This window comes from Pseudorca crassidens, chromosome 4 (assembly GCF_039906515.1).
Source record: "Pseudorca crassidens isolate mPseCra1 chromosome 4, mPseCra1.hap1, whole genome shotgun sequence".
Classification (NCBI taxonomy): Eukaryota; Metazoa; Chordata; class Mammalia; order Artiodactyla; family Delphinidae; genus Pseudorca; species Pseudorca crassidens.
The window spans coordinates 118,114,603-118,134,001 of NC_090299.1; the positions used below are offsets into that span (position 1 = coordinate 118,114,603).

The 19,399-nt window shown below is 36.2% G+C and overlaps 1 protein-coding gene across 15 annotated transcripts in view; it reads right to left on the bottom strand.

Annotated features, from left to right (window-relative positions):
- The window catches only part of MAPK10 (mitogen-activated protein kinase 10), a 623,441-nt gene that overhangs the window by 176,837 nt on the left and 427,205 nt on the right, over positions 1-19,399 (bottom strand). For 7 of the 15 annotated variants that reach the window (XM_067736530.1, XM_067736531.1, XM_067736536.1 and 4 more), the window contains one exon: positions 6,729-6,809. The exons of the other annotated variants lie outside the window; for them this stretch is intronic. In XM_067736530.1, the coding sequence (XP_067592631.1) occupies positions 6,729-6,797 (69 nt within the window). In that variant the 5' untranslated portion in view covers positions 6,798-6,809. The remainder of the gene's footprint in view (positions 1-6,728; positions 6,810-19,399) is intronic. 15 annotated transcript variants of the gene reach the window in all.

Sequence of the window (19,399 nt, forward strand, 5' to 3'; positions counted from 1 at the left end):
TTTTTTTTCTTCTGTTTTTAGCTTTATTGAAGTATAACTGACAAATAAATTGCTTAAGACATTTAAAGTATTCAATATGGGGGCTTCCCTGGTGGCGCAGTGGTTGAGAGTCCGCCTGCCGATGCAGGGGACACGGGTTTGTGCCCCGGTCCGGGAAGATCCCACATGCCGCGGAGCAGCTGGGCCCGTGAGCCATGGCCGCGGAGCCTGCGCGTCCGGAGCCTGTGCTCCGCAACAGGAAAGGCCACAACAGTGAGAGGTCTGTGTACCGCAAAAAAAAAAAAAATTAAAAAAAAGTTTAATATGATGACTTGTATGCATACGTTGTGAAAGAACTTCCCCCATCTAGTTAATTCACACATCCATCACCTCACATATTCCCTGCCCCCTTTATTGGTGAGACATTTAAGTTCTACTCTCTAGGAAGTTTTGATTATATAATACAGTGCTATGAACTATAGTCACCATGTTATACGTTAGATCCTCTTGTGGATCTTACTCAACTTATAATGATAGTCTGTGCCCTATTACCAACGTCTCCCTACACTATTTCTCCTCCCCCACCAAGCCAGTGGCAATCACTTATCTACTCTCTGATTTCTATACCTTGGCTATTGTGAATAATGCTGCAGTGAACATGGGAGTACAGATATCTCTCTGAGATAATGGTTTATTTTCTTTGGATATATATCCAGAAATGGGATTTCTGGATCATATGGTAGTTATATTTTCAATTTCTTTTTTTAAAACATCTTTATTAGAGTATAATTGCTTTACAATGGTGTGTCAGTTTCTGCTTTATAACAAAGTGAATCAGTTATACATACATATATGTCCCCATATCTCTTCCCTCTTGCATCTCCCTCCCTCCCACCATCCCTATCCCACCCCTCTAGGTGGTCACAAAGCACGAAGCTGATCTCCCTGTGTTATGCAGCTGCTTCCCACTAGCTATCTATTTTACGTTTGGTAGTGTATATATGTCCATGCCACTCTATCACTTTGTCCCAGCTTATCATTCCCCCTCCCCGTATCCTCAACTCCATTCTCTAGTAGGTCTGTATATTTATTCCCATGTTGCCCCTAGGTTCTTCTGATCATTTTCTTTTTTCTTTCTTTTTTTATTTTTTAGATTCCATATATGTGTGTTAGCATACGGTATGTGTTTTTCTCTTTCTGACTTACTTCACTCTGTATGAGTCTCTAGGTCCACCCATCTCACTACAAAAAACTCAGTTTCATTCTTTTTATGGCTGAGTAATATTCCATTGTATCCATTCATCTGTTGATGGACACTTAGGTTGCTTCCATGTCCTGGCTATTGTAAATAGAGCTGCAATGAACATTTTGGCACATGATTATTTTTAAATTATGGTTTTCTCAGAGTATATGCCCAGTAGTGGGATTGCTCGGTCATATGGTAGTTCTATTTTTAGATTTTTAAGGAATCTCCATACTGTTCTCCATAGTGGCTGTATCAATTTACATTCCCCCAACAGTGCAAGAGGGTTCCATTTTTTCCACACCCTTTCCAGCATTTATTGTTTGTAGGTTTTTTGATGATGGCCATTCTGACTGGTGTGAGATGATATCTCATTGTAGTTTTGATTTGCATTTCTCTAATGATTAATGATGTTGAGCATTCTTTCATGTGTTTGTTGGCAATCTGTATATCTTCTTTGGAGAAATGTCTATTTAGGTCTTCTGCCCATTTTTGGATTGGGTTGTTTGTTTTTTGATATTGAGCTGCATGAGCTGCTTGTATGTTTTGGAGATTAATGTTTTGTCAGTTGTTTCATTTACAAATATTTTCTCCCATTCTGAGGGTTGTCTTTTCATCTTGTTTATGATTTCCTTTGTGGTGCAAAAGCTTTGAAGTTTCATTAGGTCCCATATGTTTATTTTTGTTTTTATTTCCATTTCTCTAGGAGGTGGGTCAAAAAGGATCTTGCAGTGATTTATGTCATAGAGTGTTCTGCCTGTGCTTTCCTCTAAGAGTTTGATGGTGTCTGGACTTACATGTAGGTCTTTAATCCATTTTGAGTTTATTTTTGTGTATGGTGTTAGGGAGTGTTCTAATTTCATTCTTTTACATGTACCTGTCCAGTTTTCCCAGCACCACTTATTGAAGAGGCTGTCTTTTCTCCACTGTATATTCTTGTCTCCTTTATTAAAGATAAGTTGACCATATATGCGTGGAGTTAACTCTGGGCTTTCTATCCTGTTCCATTGATCTATATTTCTGTTATTGTGCCAGTACCATACTGTCTTGATTACTGTAGCTTTGTAGTACAGTCTGAAGTCAGAGAGCCTGATTCCTCCAGCTCCATTTTTCTTTCTCAAGATTGCTATGGCTATTCAGGGTCTTTTGTGTTTCCATACAAATTGTGAAATTTTTTGTTCTAGTTCTGTGAGAAATGCCAGTGGTAGTTTGATAGGGATTGCATTGAATCTATAGATTGCTTTGGGTAGTAGAGTCATTTTCACAATGTTGATTCTTCCAATCCAAGAACATGGTATATCTCTCCATCTATTTGTATCATCTTTAATTTCTTTCATCAGTGTCTTATAATTTTCTGCATACAAGTCTTTTGTCTCCTTAGGTAGATTTATACCTATATATTTTATTCTTTTTATTGCAATGGTAAATGTGAGTATTTTCTTAATTTCACTTTCAGAGTTTTCATCATTAGTATATAGGATTGCAAGAGATTTCTGTGCATTAATTTTGTATCCTGATACCTTACCAGATTCATTGATTAGCTCTAGTAATTTTCTGGTAACATCTTTAGGATACTTTATGTATAGTATCATGTCATCTGCAAAGAGCGACAGCTTTACTTCTTCTTTTCCAAATTGGATTCCTTTTATTTCTTGTTCTTCTCTGATTGCTGTGGCTAAAACTTCCAAAACTATGTTGAATAAGAGTGGTGAGAGTGGGCAACCATGTCTTATTCCTGATCTTAGTGGAAATGCTTTCAGTTTTTCACCATTGAGGATGATGTTGGCTGTGGGTTTGTCACATATAGCCTTTATTATGTTGAGGAAAGTTCTCTCTATGCCTACTTTCTGGAGGGTTTTTGTAATAAATGGGTATTGAATTTTGTCGAAAGCTTTTTCTGCATCTATTGAGATGATCATATGGTTTTTCTCCTTCAATTTGTTAATATGGTGTATCATGTTGATTGATTTGTGTATATTGAAGAATCCTTGCATTCCTGGAATAAACCCCACTTGATCATGGTGTATGATCCTTTTAATGTGCTGTTGGATTCTGTTTGCTAGTATTTTGTTAAGGATTTTTGCATCTATGTTCATCAGTGATACTGACCTGCACTTTTCTTTCTTTGTGACATCTTTGTCTGGTTTTGGTATCAGAGTGATGGTGGCCTCGTAGAATGAGTTTGGGAGTGTCCCCCCCTCTGCTACATTTTGTAAGAGTTTGAGAAGGATAGGTGTTAGCTCTTCTCTAAATGTTTGCTAGAATTCACCTGTGAAGCCCTCTGGTCCTGTGCTTTTGTTTGTTGGAAGATTTTTAATCACAGTTTCAATTTCAGTGTGTGTGATTGGTCTGTTCAGATTTTCTATTTCTTCCTGGTTCAGTCTCAGAAGGTTGTGCATTTCTAAGAATTTGTCCATTTCTTCCAGGTTGTCCATTTTATTGGCATATAGTTGCCAATCCACCAGGTCCACATTTGATGGTGTGTTTTGGGGTGTCTGTGGCCTTCATATGATTTTGGGCAACCTCTGTGCTAATGGATGGAGTTGTGTTCCTGTCTTGCTAGTTGTTTGGCATAGGGTGTTGTGCACTGTAGCTTGCTGGTCGTTGAGTTTAGCTGGGTCTTGGCATTGAGATGGAGATCTCTGGGAGATTTTCACCGTTTGATATTACGTGGAGCTGGGAGGTCTCTTGTGGACCAGTGTCCTGAACTTGGCTCTCCCATCTCAGTGGCATAGCCCTGATGCCTGGCTGGAGCACCAAGAGCCTGTCCTCCACACGGCTCAGAATAAAATGGAGAAAAGAAAGAAAGAAAGAAGAAGATAAAATAAAATAAAGTTATTAAAATAAAAAATAATTATTGGGGCTTCCCTGGTGGCGCAGTGGTTGAGAATCTGCCTGCCAATGCAGGGGACACGGGTTCGGGCCCTGGTCTGGGAGGATCCCACATGCCGCGGAGCAACTGGGCCTGTGAGCCACAACTACTGAGCCTTCGCATCTGGAGCCTGTGCTCCGCAACGGGAGGGGCCGCGACAGTGAGAGGCCTGTGCACCGCAATGAAGAGTGGCCCTCGCTCGCCACAACTAGAGAAAGCCCTCACACAGAAACGAAGACCCAATGCAGTCAAATAAATAAACAAAATAAATTTATATAAAAAAAATTATTATTAAGAAAAAAATTTTTAAGTAATAAAAAACCAAAACACAACAAAATGGACAGACAGAACCCTAGGACAAATGGTAAAATCAAAGCTATACAGACAAAATCATACAGAAGCTTACACATACACACTCAGAAAAAGAGAAAAAGGGGGGAAAAAATGTATCATTGCTCCCAAAGTCCACCTCCTCAATTTGGTATGATTCGTTGTCTATTCAGGTATTCCACAGATGCAGGGATGCAGGTACTTCAAGTTGATTGTGGAAATTTAATCTGCTGCTCCTGGGGCTGCTGGGAGAAATTTCCCTTTCTCTTCTTCATTTGCACAGCTTCCAGGGTTCAGCTTTGGATTTGGACCCGCCTCTTTGTGTAGGTCGCCTGAGGGTGTCTGTTCTTTGCTCAGACAGGATGGGGTTAAAGAAGCATTTAATTCGGGGGCTCTGGCTCACTCAGGCCGGGGGGAGGGAGGGGTATGGAGTTCGGGGCAAGCCTGCAGCGGCAGAGGCCAGCATGACGTTGCAGCAGCCGGAGGCATGCCATGCATTCTCCCAGGTAAGTTGTCCCTGGATCACGGGACCCTGGCAGTGGCGGGCTGCACAGCCTCCCAGGAGGGGAGATGTGGAGAGTGACCTGTGCTTGCACACAGGCTTCTTGGTGGCTGCAGCAGCAGTCTTAGCATATCATGCCCGTCTCTGGACTCCGTGCTGATAGCTGTGGCTCACGCCCGTCTCTGGAGCTCCTTTAAGCGGCACTCTTAATCCCGTCTCCTCCCACACCAGGAAACAAAGAGGCAAGAAAAAGCCTCTTCGGCAGCTCCAGACTTTTACCCGGACTCCCTCCCAGCTAGCCGTGGCGCACTAACCCTCTGCAGGCTGTGTTCATGCCGCCAGTCCTCTCCCTGCGATCCGATCCGAACGAAGCCTGAGCCTCAGCTCCCAGCGCCCATCTGTCCCGGCAGGTGAGCAGAAAAGCCTCTCGGGCTGGTGAGTGCTGGTCGGCACCAATCCTCTGTGCGGGAATCTCTCTGCTTTGCCCTCCACACCCCTGTTGCTGCAGTCTCCTCTGTGGCTCCGAAGCTTCCCCCTTCCTCCACCTGCAGTGTCTGCCCGTGAAGGGGCTTCTAGTGTGTGGAAACCTTTCCTCCTTCACAGCTCCCTCCCACTGGTGCAGGTCCCATCCTTATTTTGTCTCTGTTTTTTCTTTTTTCTTTTGCCCTACCCAGGTACGTTGGGAGTTTCCTGCCTTTTGTGAGGTCTGAGGTCTTCTGCTAGCGTTCAGTAGGTGTTCTGTAGGAGTTGTTCCACGTGTAGATGTATTTCTGATGTATTTGTGGGGAGGAAGGTGATCTCCGCGTCTTACTCTTCCGCCATCTTGAAGCTCCTCTATCCCTATATTCTTTATTCCATTTTTCTTCCTTCTGAGCTTTCTTTGGAAGAACTGTGTATCTTTTTTTTCCTATTTTATTTTATGCAATAAATTGTTATATTTCTTTTTCTAATGGTTGTTCTAGAGTTTGCAATATGCATTTATTTTTAGTAAACTAGGTTCAAATAATATTATCCTACTTCACACATATAGTTTAAGCAACTTACAATAGTATGCTTCAATTTTCCTTTGAGCTATTGTTGTCATATATTTTAATTATACATATTTTATAAACTCTACAACACATTGCCATGATTTTTTCTTTGCATAAGCCATTCTATTTTAAGAAATTAAGAATTTACAAAGAAAATTATTTTATATTTAATCATATATTTTATGTGTACAGTCCTTTCATACATTTAAGTTTATTCTTAAGCATTTATGTTTTCATGTTATTATAAATGGCATTTTTATTTTATTTCCATTTTCCAAATTCTCATTTCCAGCATTTAAAATACGTGGTTCCATTGCTTTTTCACTATGTTGTAGCACGTGTTAAATGGAGAAATGTTCTCCCAGCCACTCTTCAGACTTTCCTTAGTCTTCTCACAGCATTTTGTTCGTATTTTTATTATGAGTATCTTATAATATTGTAACTGTTTGTTCATATGTCTCTTCCATACTACATTATGGAATGTAGTATGGGGAAACTGACTTCTTGGGGAAAGTGATTATGTTTTATTGATGTTCACAACCCCAGGGCCCAGTGCTATTCTTAGTGTAGAGCTAATGTTGAGTAAATGTTTATTGAATAAAAAGTAAATCAAAGGAAAAAAGCTTCTTTCCTTCTCTACCACAAATCTAACTATTTTCATTATCTTTTCATATTGAGACCTATGAATTTTCAATAAATTTGATGAGAACAAATTAGGAATGAGACGTTTGCAGTAATGAAAGTATGAAAGAGTCCAGCAAAGATACCTACAAAAATGTTACCATGCAGGGCAGTTTTCGTTCTGTACTGCTGAACTGGGCATGTGGGAAATAATAACATCCAGCCCCCCACCTGAAATGAAAAATGTATTTTAATTTTTAATGAATGAATAATCTTGCTATGAAAAGCAAGCATCTTGACCTTTCCTGGTTTGCATTATAAAGATTCCAAATGTAGCTCTATGACTAAGTTACTATGTCAAGGCAGAATCTTCTTGTTCCTCAAAGGGACATTAAAGGAAAGAGAATGTTCAGTATCATAATCCTAGTGAATTACAGAAAACTAGTTTGGTGATTATATTTCCTAGTAGCCTGGCAGAGAACATTTGGCACCATTGCATAGGAATAACACAAATGGCCAGGGCACTATCGTGATATTAGTCTAAGGTGAAATTAGTGACAACATTTTGGTACAATATGGGACCTATAAGTAGCTTGAAAAAGGAGGGGATGATAATTTGGGGAGCTTAGTGCTTTCAGTTACTGGTTGGTCTTTTGGGAAAACCCTCATATGTTCATTTCCTGCTATGTACTCTACTGAGTTTCTCCTCATTACATGCCGATAGGAGTTAATGGCTACTCTGAGCAAAGCAGTAGGCCATGTTGTAAAAATGAGATACACTTGAGAATTCATTAGGTTGAACTGGTGCACAGCAGTTGCTATAAAAGAATGTAACTATGATGTGTTTTAATAGCTTAGATCAATACTTAAATTCTTTTGCATGTGAGACGTGCCAACTAAACCACAGGAGGTTTGAGAATCTTCACAGATGAAAAAATCAAATTGTTCTGGGCAGCTCCAGGCTCCCACAGTTTGTCACTGAAATGCAATATACACACGAGCAAACCAAATGAACTACTGATTCCAAAAAACAGTCTAAGGTCCAGCAGTTTTGAAGTTGATTTCGTATACCACAAACTCATTGTCTATAAATAATTTTTGTATTTAACACATATCAGATTTAGTATAAATGACTCTCTTAATAGCCTGCAAGCACATATACAATATTAAAATACAAAGTCACTGTTAATTACAAAAAACACTGTCTCTTCTATGCCCAAAATGGTTCTCCTAACCATTTTGTGCAAAAGAAAAAAGTAATTATATCTAAAAACTAGTAATTATCTTTTCAAGTGCTGATATAGAAAGTGAAATTAAATTTAATTTTCTATTAACAACTGTGCATATGCTCACTTTAAAATATTATTAAATCTGGGCTTCCCTAGTGGCGCAGTGGTTGAGAGTCCGCCTGCCGATTCAGGGGACGTGGGTTCGTGCCCCGGTCCAGGAAGATCCCACATGCCATGGAGCGGCCGGGCCCGTGCGCCATGGCTGCTGAGCCTGTGCGTTCGGAGCCTGTGCTCCTCAATGGGAGAGACCACAGCAGTGAGAGGCCTGCGTACCGCAAAAAAAATAAATAAATAAAATATATATATATATATATAATTAAATCTTAATAATAATGGACTACCATTTAGAGCAGGGCTCAGTAAGCTGTAGCCCACACACCAAATTCAACTCATTACCTTCTTATAAATAAAGTTTTATTGGAACACAGCCATCTATTAGTTTACATATTATCTATGGCTGCTTTCACACTATAATGGCAGAGTTGAGTAGTTGGGAGAGGGACTGTATGGCCTGCAAAGTCTAAAATATTTACTATCTCACCATTTACAGAAAAAGGTTGCCTCTGATTTAGCACACTCTACCCACAAATATCTAGGAGTACATCATTAGCTTCAGGAGATATGCTATCTCTTTCTAAGGAGTCTGTGCTTGTCTACCTCTAAAAGCTAAGTATCTCTTAAAATATTGTTTATGTAACAAGATGATTCCTTCCACAGAAATCCTTTGATAAGCTTATTTAGCAGGAGTAAAGCAATAGAGACCAGAATGTAAGAGATGGGGGAATGAGGCAAATGCATAAGAAAAAGTGTGGAGTATTAAGAGATAGGACATATAAAAGATGTAGAAATGGTGAAATTCACCAATATAAGAATTATCACATACAAACATTTTTAAGCTTTCTTAATTTTGAACATATAGCATTGCTTCTGGTCCTGGAAGAGTTAGCTAATGGAAACTCATATCACAAAACTCTACATGCACTGGGTAAACTATAACAAAAATTAACACAGCTGAATTTATATTATAAAAGGAAAATTGCCAGTGGTGTTCTGAAGTTGGCTCCTACAACCAGCTTACAAAACCTGAGTGTGCACATCACTTCCCACCTCCATGCTTGATGACACCACTTCAGTAGTTTAAAATTGGCTGTGCTGGGGATATGCTACAAACCCGAGCACTTTTTCTCAGAGAACTAATAATTAAACATTTACTAGCACACCACTGGAAGTTACCAGGTACAAGAAATGAAGAAAAAAAAAAAAAACACTGAAAAATGAATCACATATTTTCCATAAATATCACAAGGAAAGCAAACACCACAAGTGAGCATCGTCAGATACTATAAAAGAAGTATTACCACCACAAGAACTTTAGACATGACGAAAAACAATTGGAAAGACCATACGTAGGAATGAATAAAATAATTAAAGAATAAATGCCATAAGAAATAAGCTATCACTATGATTAGAGGAAAAATGGATAGATTTGAAAATGAATTAAATAGAAGTTGTGGAAAAAGTAGCTTTTAAATTAAAAGCCTAATAGGTTAAACAGGTTAAATAGAAACAGTTGAGCTAATGAACTGGAAGGGAATTCACAGGAATTTATGATAGAATAATAAAGAGATGGAAAATATGAAAGATTGAGAGACATATACAATACATTAACAAGGTCCAAAATAAATATAATTGGAGTTCCAGAAGAAACAAAGCAAATAAATAGAAAGGGCAAGGAGCAATATCTGAAGTAATAATGACCGTTAATTCTCCTAAAAAGCTGAAAAACATAATGAAGTCCTTAGCAGGATAGATAAGAATAAATCCATGCCTAGAAATATTACAAGTAACTGTAGAAGAGCCAAACAGTGATAAAATCTTAAAAACAACTAGAGATAGGAGTCACAATCCTCAGAAAAGAGCAATTGGACTGAAGGAAGACTGATGGGCATACAATAAAGTATTAAGGTAGAAAAAACGGTGCTTTAGAAATAAGTCAATTTAAAACACAGTATAGAATCAATATAATGAGAACAATGAAACATACAAACAAAAAAAGGTCAGTTTATCACCAACATATAATGGGAAGTAAAGTGCTCTAATTTTGATAAGAAAAATTCTAATTTTCATGACAAAAACATAGTATGATTGGCAACCAGTTGAAAGAGAACTAATTAACATTAGAGGTCACCTTCCTTCTTCACCAAAGAGAGACACAGACACCAAGCAAGGTAGTCAGTACAACAAAATAGTCCCAATACAAAATGGCTATCAAAGTATTTTTTTAAAGGGTTTTATCTTAAGAGCAAAGAAATAAAAAATAAGACAGTATTTTACTCATCAAATTGTGGACGTTTTTGGATAATTAACATATCCAATGCAGAGAAACAGACCTACCTGTTCTCCTCCTCCCAGACATCCATTTCTCTCAATACTTCATTCATGTTTACACAATGTAAAATAAGCACTAAATAAATATTTATTGAATGAATCAATAGATGTTGCAAATAAATATCCATTCAGTATTGGGGGTAGCTTGACAACAATGTATTCAATGGCTTAAAAATGCATTTAAGACAAATAATTCCATATCTAAGAACTTATGCTAAGGATATATAATCAAGTATCTGTACAAAGATTAATCTATAAAAATGTTCACCACAGCATTATTTATAGTAAAATAATTGGAAAACTAAATGCTCCATAAAAATGGATTAATAAAATAATTATCATAAAAGCATATAACAATTCCATTTAAGCATTTGTAAATGATAAGATGGATAAACATTCACAATATACTGTAAAGTGGAAAAACTTTTAAAATACCACAATATGTCCCCAATCTTTTAAAAACTGAATAGATATGAATATAGTTTTACAGAGATAGAAGTGTGCCCATATTTATCACTTTGTGCTTTTACATATCTTCTAGGTTTTACAATGAAGACTATATCTTTTAATAAGGAAAAATGTTATTACAGCATATGGTAAAATAACAGATGTAAAGCTTTTGAACTGAAAGAAAACATAGCAAGCATCTAAGCAACTTCATTTCACAGATGAGAAACTTGAGGCCTAATGGTAAATAGTTAGGAAATATTCCAAATTCACATATCTCATCAGCGAGGCAATAGGACTATAATCCAAATGTCCAAAATGTCCCAAATGCTATGCGGTAAACACAGATTAGATTTCTCAAAATCTTGGCCAGCAAACATGTTAAATATATTATCAGTGGCCTCCCAGGAACTGATTTTTTTTCTCTTCTAATTTCTCCTAAATTTCATGTATATGGGGCCTGCACCTAGACACACGTGTTTTACTTATTTTTCTAAAATAGCCTGTATACAATTACATTAACATAGAGAAACAGGATTTTTTTAATCATCCTTATAGTTTATAAAACAAATAAAATATTTCTTGAATTGGTTCTAGTGGATTTAACAGACACCACCAGTTCAAATCTCATTATCTATCGCAAAAGGTATTTTGCCCAGGTGAGGGATCTAAACCACTATTTTTTTGCCTGGTTATATCTTTTTCTTCAACATTTGTCATGACATTTTTCCATCTAAATATCAAGAGGTATAAAACTCAGCTCCTCAGTTACTGCAGGAAACCCTATGTATCTCCCACCACCACAGCCATCATTCTATACACAGAACACTCAGAACCTAACATCTGCGTGCTCCACACCTGCGAGCATTTCTAGGTTTGTGTGTGTACACATGTGAATTACACGTGGTCTTTTTTTCTAAATAGTTACCTGAGGGAAAGTATGTTATTTTTTCCCTTAGTGATTCCACATTAATAATATTTGTAAAGCATGGAGTATATAGTGACTTTTATATAGTAAGTGCTGTGTGTTTTCATGTATACAATTTGATAGATAAGTCATTAACATTTCACATCACAGAAAATAAAAACATTCAGACCACAAGTGCCAAAGAGTAAAAATAGAAATAGTGTTTATATTGATTTTTACTCAGAATTACTTATGTATAACCATTTTTATATTAACTTCATTTTAAAAAGAAAATTCAAATTCCCATCACATGAAGTCAGTGAAAAATGTATGTATATATCCAGTATCCATTCTGCGTCAGGTGCTATAGAGGGGACTCCAAGTACAAAAGTGAACAATTCAAAGATAAAAGGTCAAAATTAGTGCCTTTAAGGAATTCCATTTTAATTTTAAGTAAATTAAAATACTGTACATATATATGGGTTTATTTTTAAATCCTCAAAATTTTCTATTACAGTAACTTTTTAGTTTTTCTAAGGGTGGACTTTAAAAATATGCTTATTTTAACACAAATAGACATAATAATATGCCTATAGCCAGAAAAAGCAATAAACCTTTGGGCAATTAATTTAAAAGGCAAAATGAAATATTAATTCCACTGAACAAGTAGCATTATTGCCTTAATTATGCATCCCCAGAATAACTAGGCCAATAGAGGCTATTAATTAGGTGAAATGTCAACTTGAATGCTGGAGAGGTGTTGAACTTACAACAAACAAATCCATCCCTTAAGTGATGTGGAAAAATCTAACAATATAATGAGAAGAATAAATTCAGAGGTCACTTTATCTTCCAGTCACTTAGCAACTGAATTGGAGTGAAGAGGGCAAGAGGGAAATGATTTGTAAAAATAATTAACCATAAACTCTGAAGTAGAGATAAGTACAAAGGAGGACGGAAATGGAAGCAGTTTTTCCAAGGCTTCAAGCCAACTCTTCTTGTAGGAACATATTTATCACCATCCAAAGGCCCAGATACAAGCTTTACCACCCTTTCTTTTTATCCATGCAACTCTGTCCCTTCCACTTTCATCTTCCTGCTGTAGTATTTCATAAGAACACATGCAAAAACAGAGCCATACTCATTGTCTTCTTCACAGCTTCTCTACAAGACAGATTTCTCTGACTAGCCCCTTACTGCATGCATAATTAGCACACATCCTATCTTGCACAGCCAAATCTTTTAAAATTCTAATGTAAAGCACAAACTTAAGGAATCAAAAATGTAAACAGGTACTCATTTCATTTAGCGATGTTAAGGTTTCTTTGTATAATCAACACTTCATAGAGTGAGGAAAGAAAAGGAGGATATTTGGGATACTGCCAACACAAACTCATATCACAATCCAATGCTTCCAGCAGAATAAACCATAAATTCACATAAGGTCAAATGTTCCCTCAATTTATTCTTTAGCCTAGTTGCAGTGGATATTTCAAAAGAATATTTCTTATAAGAATATGTCTATTATTTTAGGAAATATAGAAATATACAGTATTATTATTTTGTGGTTATTAAAAAGATTGCAGCAAGTTTAACCAAGATTACCTTGGTTAGCAACCTTAACCTTTTAGAGGAAGGTCTTTTCTTTAATAATAACTAAATTAATAGACAATCTGAAGGTTTTTTTCTTTAGATAATATAGAAAAAATCCTTTATATTCTTCAAGTAGAATATTAATACTCTTGCATTCAAACTGTATTAATTACCTGCTAGTGTAAACCAAAGCAAATTAAAGATTATGAAATGAAGTAAAGAGAAGGGAACAAACATCTATTGAAAGTTATCTGTAGACAAGGCTCTTTGTTAAGTGCTTTTTATAATAAATTAATTGCTTTAATATTTTTTCAGAAATATATATATATGAATAACAATATATCACCTAATCCTACAACATAAAACTGCACACACTTTTGCAAAGCTTATGTTTAGAAATTGTATCCACATCCAATCTGAGTAAATTATGATATACTAAGTGGCATTAAAAAAACTGTTTTCAAATGTGTGCTACATAAATGTCAACAAAATTACTTAAAAATGTCCAATCAAATCAAAAGCCATTTTAATATGACTCATGACAAAATAAAATTTTATGCCATATAAATTTAGTTTGGTTTAATTTCATCTATGATATTTCATGATTAGTTGAAATGTCACAACAACAAAAAATAAAGTTCAAAAAAAGCCATTAGAAAGCTGACCTGTATTTAGCCATCACTTATAAGAGCTACTCATGCCAAATGCTTCATTCACCATTAAAAAAAAAAAAAAAAAAAAAGAACATGAACAAAAAGCCAAGGTCGACAATATACTAACATTTTGAACCTCTACGCTTTTTAATTGAATAATGGATAATGTGGAAAAATATAAGGTCATTATAGGAGTAATATGATTTCAAAAGAATATAAGAATCATGAATCATATCCACTCTTTTTTTTTTTGCGGTATGCAGGCCTCTCACTGTTGTGGCCTCTCCCGTTACAGAGCACAGGCTTCGGAAGCGCAGGCTCAGCGGCCATGGCTCACGGGCCCAGCCGCTCCACGACATGTGGGATCTTCCCGGATCGGGCACGAACCCGTGTCCCCTGCATTGGCAGGCGGACTCTCAACCACTGCGCCACCAGGGAAGCCCATGTCCACTCTCTTTTAGAAAATAATAACAAAGCTTTTACATTTTGATAAGTGGACTTAGTGGAGGTAGGAAAGAAGAAGCAGTGATGTCACGAGTCTTCCTTAACTTCCATTCAGTATTAATATATGAAAAGTGACAGAGGAATATTTTCTTTTCTTCCCCTACATACATCAATCATATAATTAACTAGCTGGTAGTTAGAAGAAAATGTATGTGTATATGTTGAACTCCATCTGTGTTTAGAGGTAGAAAAGCAAGTTCAAAAATGTACAACTATTTCTTAATAATAAACAATATTTTATGTTTCTTCTAGTAACATTTTCAGTACAAAGGAGTATCGTATTATACTGTATTTGTTATGGCCTTTCTATCTAGCATTTTAATGTTTGGATCAGGGCAAACATCTCTCTTTTTGTTTACTTTACCTAATTTATTTCTGTCTCAATCTCTAGGCTCTCTATAACCTTTAAATATGTTCAGTAGATTCAGTTGTGTCTTAATTGTCTCACAACATAAGGGACTTTTAAAGGAAAAACTTGAGTATGCCTGAGGATTAGCACTTTTATTTTTTGTATCACTTTCCTCTCCAATGAACACGTTCGGGGAAGTTCTCCCTTTCCCTGTTTTAAAAACAGACTTTGGCTAGCTCAGCTGCAATAGAGATCACTGAGAAAAAGGGGATTAGGAAATGCCAACTGGCTGCAAGAGTCAGGGTTCAAACTCCAAGGAAAAGTCTAGAACATTGATGACAGTCCATTCTTACATGTGGATAATGAGACACTATTGTTTCTCACAAAGGATTTGCATTTATTTCAGATAAATTTAAAGAATTTGTAGATAGTCACTTTATCTGAACTATCCCATGAGCCAAGACAGGGTAGAAAAAATTAGTAGAGGAATTTAGCCAAATTGACTTGCCAAGTTTCTTACCACATAATATACCAGTCCAAATCCAACTATGAGTCTGTCCTTGTAAATAACTCAATGGGACATACTTCAAGGCTTGCCTTAACCACACCCATACAGAAAAATTGGGTATTACAAGTAAAAGCCTGATACTCTGTTCACTTATGCTTATCTACAAACTAGCATAAGATTTACACTTTTCAGAACTGGGATTCTAAACTAATATGCCTCCCTAATATTATCCGTTAGGATCAGGGGTCTTAATAACCAAAATAGCCAGTGAAGCTGACGTAGTGTCACCCTGTTAATCAGTTACAAAGAATTTCCTTCAAAAGTGACCTGACAAGACATACAGAGTGAAGTAAGTCAGAAAGAGAAAAACAAATACCGTATGCTAACACATATATATGGAATCTAAAAAAAAAAAAAAATGGTTATGAAGAACCTAGAGACAGGACAGGAATAAAGATGCAGACGTCCGCATGGACACGGGGAGGGGGAAGGGTAAGCTAGGACGAAGTGAGAGAGTGGCATGAACTTATGTACACTACCAAATGTAAAACAGATAGCTAGTGGGAAGCAGCTACATAGCACAGGGAGATCAGCTTGGTGCTTTGTGACCACCTAGAGAGGTGGGATAGGGAGGGTGGGAGGGAGGGAGATGCAAGAGGGAGGAGATATGGGGATGTATGTATATGTATAGCTGATTCACTTTGCTATACAGCAGAAAGTAACACACCATTGTAAAGCAATTATACTCCAATAAAGATGTTAAAAAACAAACAAACAAAAATCCCATGCTTTAATCAAGCAAAGTATCTGCCTTTGCCTGTTGCCTAAGCAAATGCTAAGGCTTCATAATATGGTACAGCTCACATTTGTAGCTTTGGCAGACCAGTAAGAAAAACCCTTCACTTTGTGAGGAATCCCAAAATAGGTGGGAAGCAGGGTCCAGCCTTTTCCTACTGAAATGGAAAGAGGAAAAATATTTCTTTTCCCTGCCTCCTTTAGTACAGAATGTGGTCAATGACCTAAGCACAGTCAGAAGTGACTACCCCAAATTTCTTCATCTTGAGGAAGTAATTCAAAGCTGTAGGTCAGACGGAGAATATTGCTTAGCAGCATTGGATAACGGGAATGGGCAGTGGTAGCAGGTGTCCAGAAACACCAGAGTCCAGAATCATTTCTTTCTTTGGGTTTTTGCCTATGCTCATCACCCTTGGTCCTCCAGTCATCCAGAAGATTTATGAACCACCTAATGACCTTTTACTAAATTCCTTTCTGCCTAACCTAACAAGAGCAAGAAAGAGAGATCTTTGCAGAGGAGAGACTTTACAGAACAAAAACTACATGGTGCCCAGGAAAGGTGCAATTAGATGCAATACAAAGGCTTTCTTCAGTCAATGGTTAAAGATTATCACTAACTTCCTCCTTAATGGGGAGGAACTGGAGATTACTTATGGAACACATTACTTCCATATTCAATTGTATGTTGATCTCATTAGGAAAATTAGTTTGATGCTCTTGACAAATTTTGTCATCATTTTCATAACATCCTCAGTTAAAGAAGACTTCTAGATTTTTTTTCACATATAGATATCTGGATTGGATAATTAAAATCAATAATTTGTTGTCCAGATGAATAAAACTAGAAAAGTACAAGAGAAGATATTCTTTACTTGCCCTGAGAAAATTTTAATTCAATATAAAGTAGATAGTCCTGGTACTCAGGACTGTTAGACTAAGCTACAAATACATGGAAATATTCAGCTGCAAAGAGAATAAAACTGCCCTAGAAATGCATTTCATCACAGACCCAAGAGTTAAAGACAATATTAGCCTGACTTGGCAAAGCAAATCTAATATATTCACAGCCTTTTTTTCTTAAAGCACATTTAATCCCTTTTCAATTTTGCTTTTTATTTGTTAAAATCTGGATGTCAATGAAATAGTTCTGTAAAATAAAAATATTTCCAATTAAGTTTCAAATAACCTCTACTAGTATAAATATTATCTCAATTTTGAAATACTTCAAAAATCAAATGGATTAAGTATTCTCAAATGTGGGAAAAATATAATTCTTTAAGTAAACCAATTATATAAATAGATTTTACATCATTGACTGATCATAAGATAGTTTTCGTTAACAGAATGGTTTAGTTGATATTATGTAGTATTTGATTGTAGATCCAGGCAATTATTTATAAACAAGCAGTATATATACACGAGTATTTGTAGATCTGTATAATTGCATATTACTAAACTACAGATGTTGGTCCTTAGGTCCATAGCCCTTACTGTCTAAGCAGCTATATTTTGTACTTTGTGAGCCACTCCCCACCATCACAGCTGATTGGACTGGGCTGACCTAGGACAGAGAGCTACATAAAATCTCTTGTGTTGTGGCTCAAAATTGTAATCTGGGTCAACCACATTTTTTCTTGAAAATTTGGAATTGGAAAATTAAGAGACTGTGTAAGTTAAATGAAGGAATAAGTTGTGTTTTACAATGAGGCTATGGAAGTGTAAAAAGAAAGCACATGCTACTATAACAATACATTTCAGTTATCATTAAAATTTAGTAATTGATCAGATTTATTGAGTGCTTATGCTATGTGCCCAAAACTATGCTAAATACTTTACATGCCTGATCTCATTTAATCTTTATAATAACCCTATGAGACAGAGACTCTTTTTAGCCACATTTTACAGATTAGGAAACTGAGTCACAGAGAAGGTAAGTAACTTGTCCAAAGTCAAATATTTGTGTAAATCCAGAATTCAACCCCTGACAATCTGAATCCATATTCCTTATTCTTAACCACAGTACAATACTTCCAGTGATATGAGAAAATGGAAACTAAGAAACCATAAGAAAAGAAGATCATGTCCTTTCCTGAAAAAGAAAGAGAATCTAAAGTAAGAATCTTATATATCTAGTTCCCCTGAAGACTGACTACAATATACATCCTACCCTTGGGCTCATATAAAATTTCCATATTCTTAAAACCAAATGTGCCAAATAAACATAATTAATATGTGCACTTCTATATGCTTAACAAATTGCTTTACCTATGATTCCTTCTAACCTGTCTTAATATATTCAAATTTAAAGAATCACGAAAGAAAAAAAGTACTTTCCATAAGTTTTTGTTTTAAAAAAGTCACCACGGTACTCTTTGTTTCAGGGACACCATGATTTTGAACTTCAAATTAGGTTTATAATTATCAAAATTACAATTGTTTTTAATTATCAAAGAGGTAAAAAGTACTTGCCAAGGGACTCAATTACAAATATTTTTTTCAGTAGCTATTATTGCACTGCTCTAGGCACTGAGGATATAGCAATGAACCAAAAAAAAAAAAAAAAAAAAGAATTCCTGCCTTCATTGAATTTACATTCTATTTGTACAATATAAAAAAATAAATTAAATGTGGTATAGTACAAGACCCATGCCAATAGGCAGCTTCTAGGAGAATGATGCCAAACCACAGCTTCAAACTGCAAGGCCAGAGCTGACCAAGTTCATCCACATAATCACAAAAGAAAACACTCTTATGAGAACTCTCACTAAATGGGCCCACTGGTTGAGTTTTACATTTGAACTTTTTAAGAACTATTTACATACTGTGGTCATAGATAAGTCATAAATTATAATGATTATCCAAAATAAGAAGCTTATTTGCTTATGCCCATTCTAGTTGACTGATTTCCCAGATGAATTCTGTATGAGAACATAATAATATTCAGATGGAATTCATGATTTTAAACTGGACTTATAGAATAGTAATTAAAGTCTGCAATACTAATAATAGACCTATTAAATCAGTATTATTAAATTTCTATATCAGATAATACAAAATTTGAGGATTAAAAAAGAGCAAGAAAGGTTATCTCTGCATGGTTTTTAACACAAGTAAAAGTAGCATTTACATAAAAATGAGACATCCAACATTTCCTTATAAACAGATATACCTCAAATACCAAAATAGGCCACTCTATACATGTAGCTCTTTCCCACCATTGTAATACAGGGTCTGATTCCATTTATCATGCTTGATTTCTGACACTTTTCCAGTTTTCCCCTTTCCCCCTCCCCTCCTGCCCCAAATCTGGGAAAACTGATAAGGAACCTCAGATGCTCCCTCTCTTGGTGACGTCAGGAAGTTCAAAACACTCAAGCCCTGACCCACG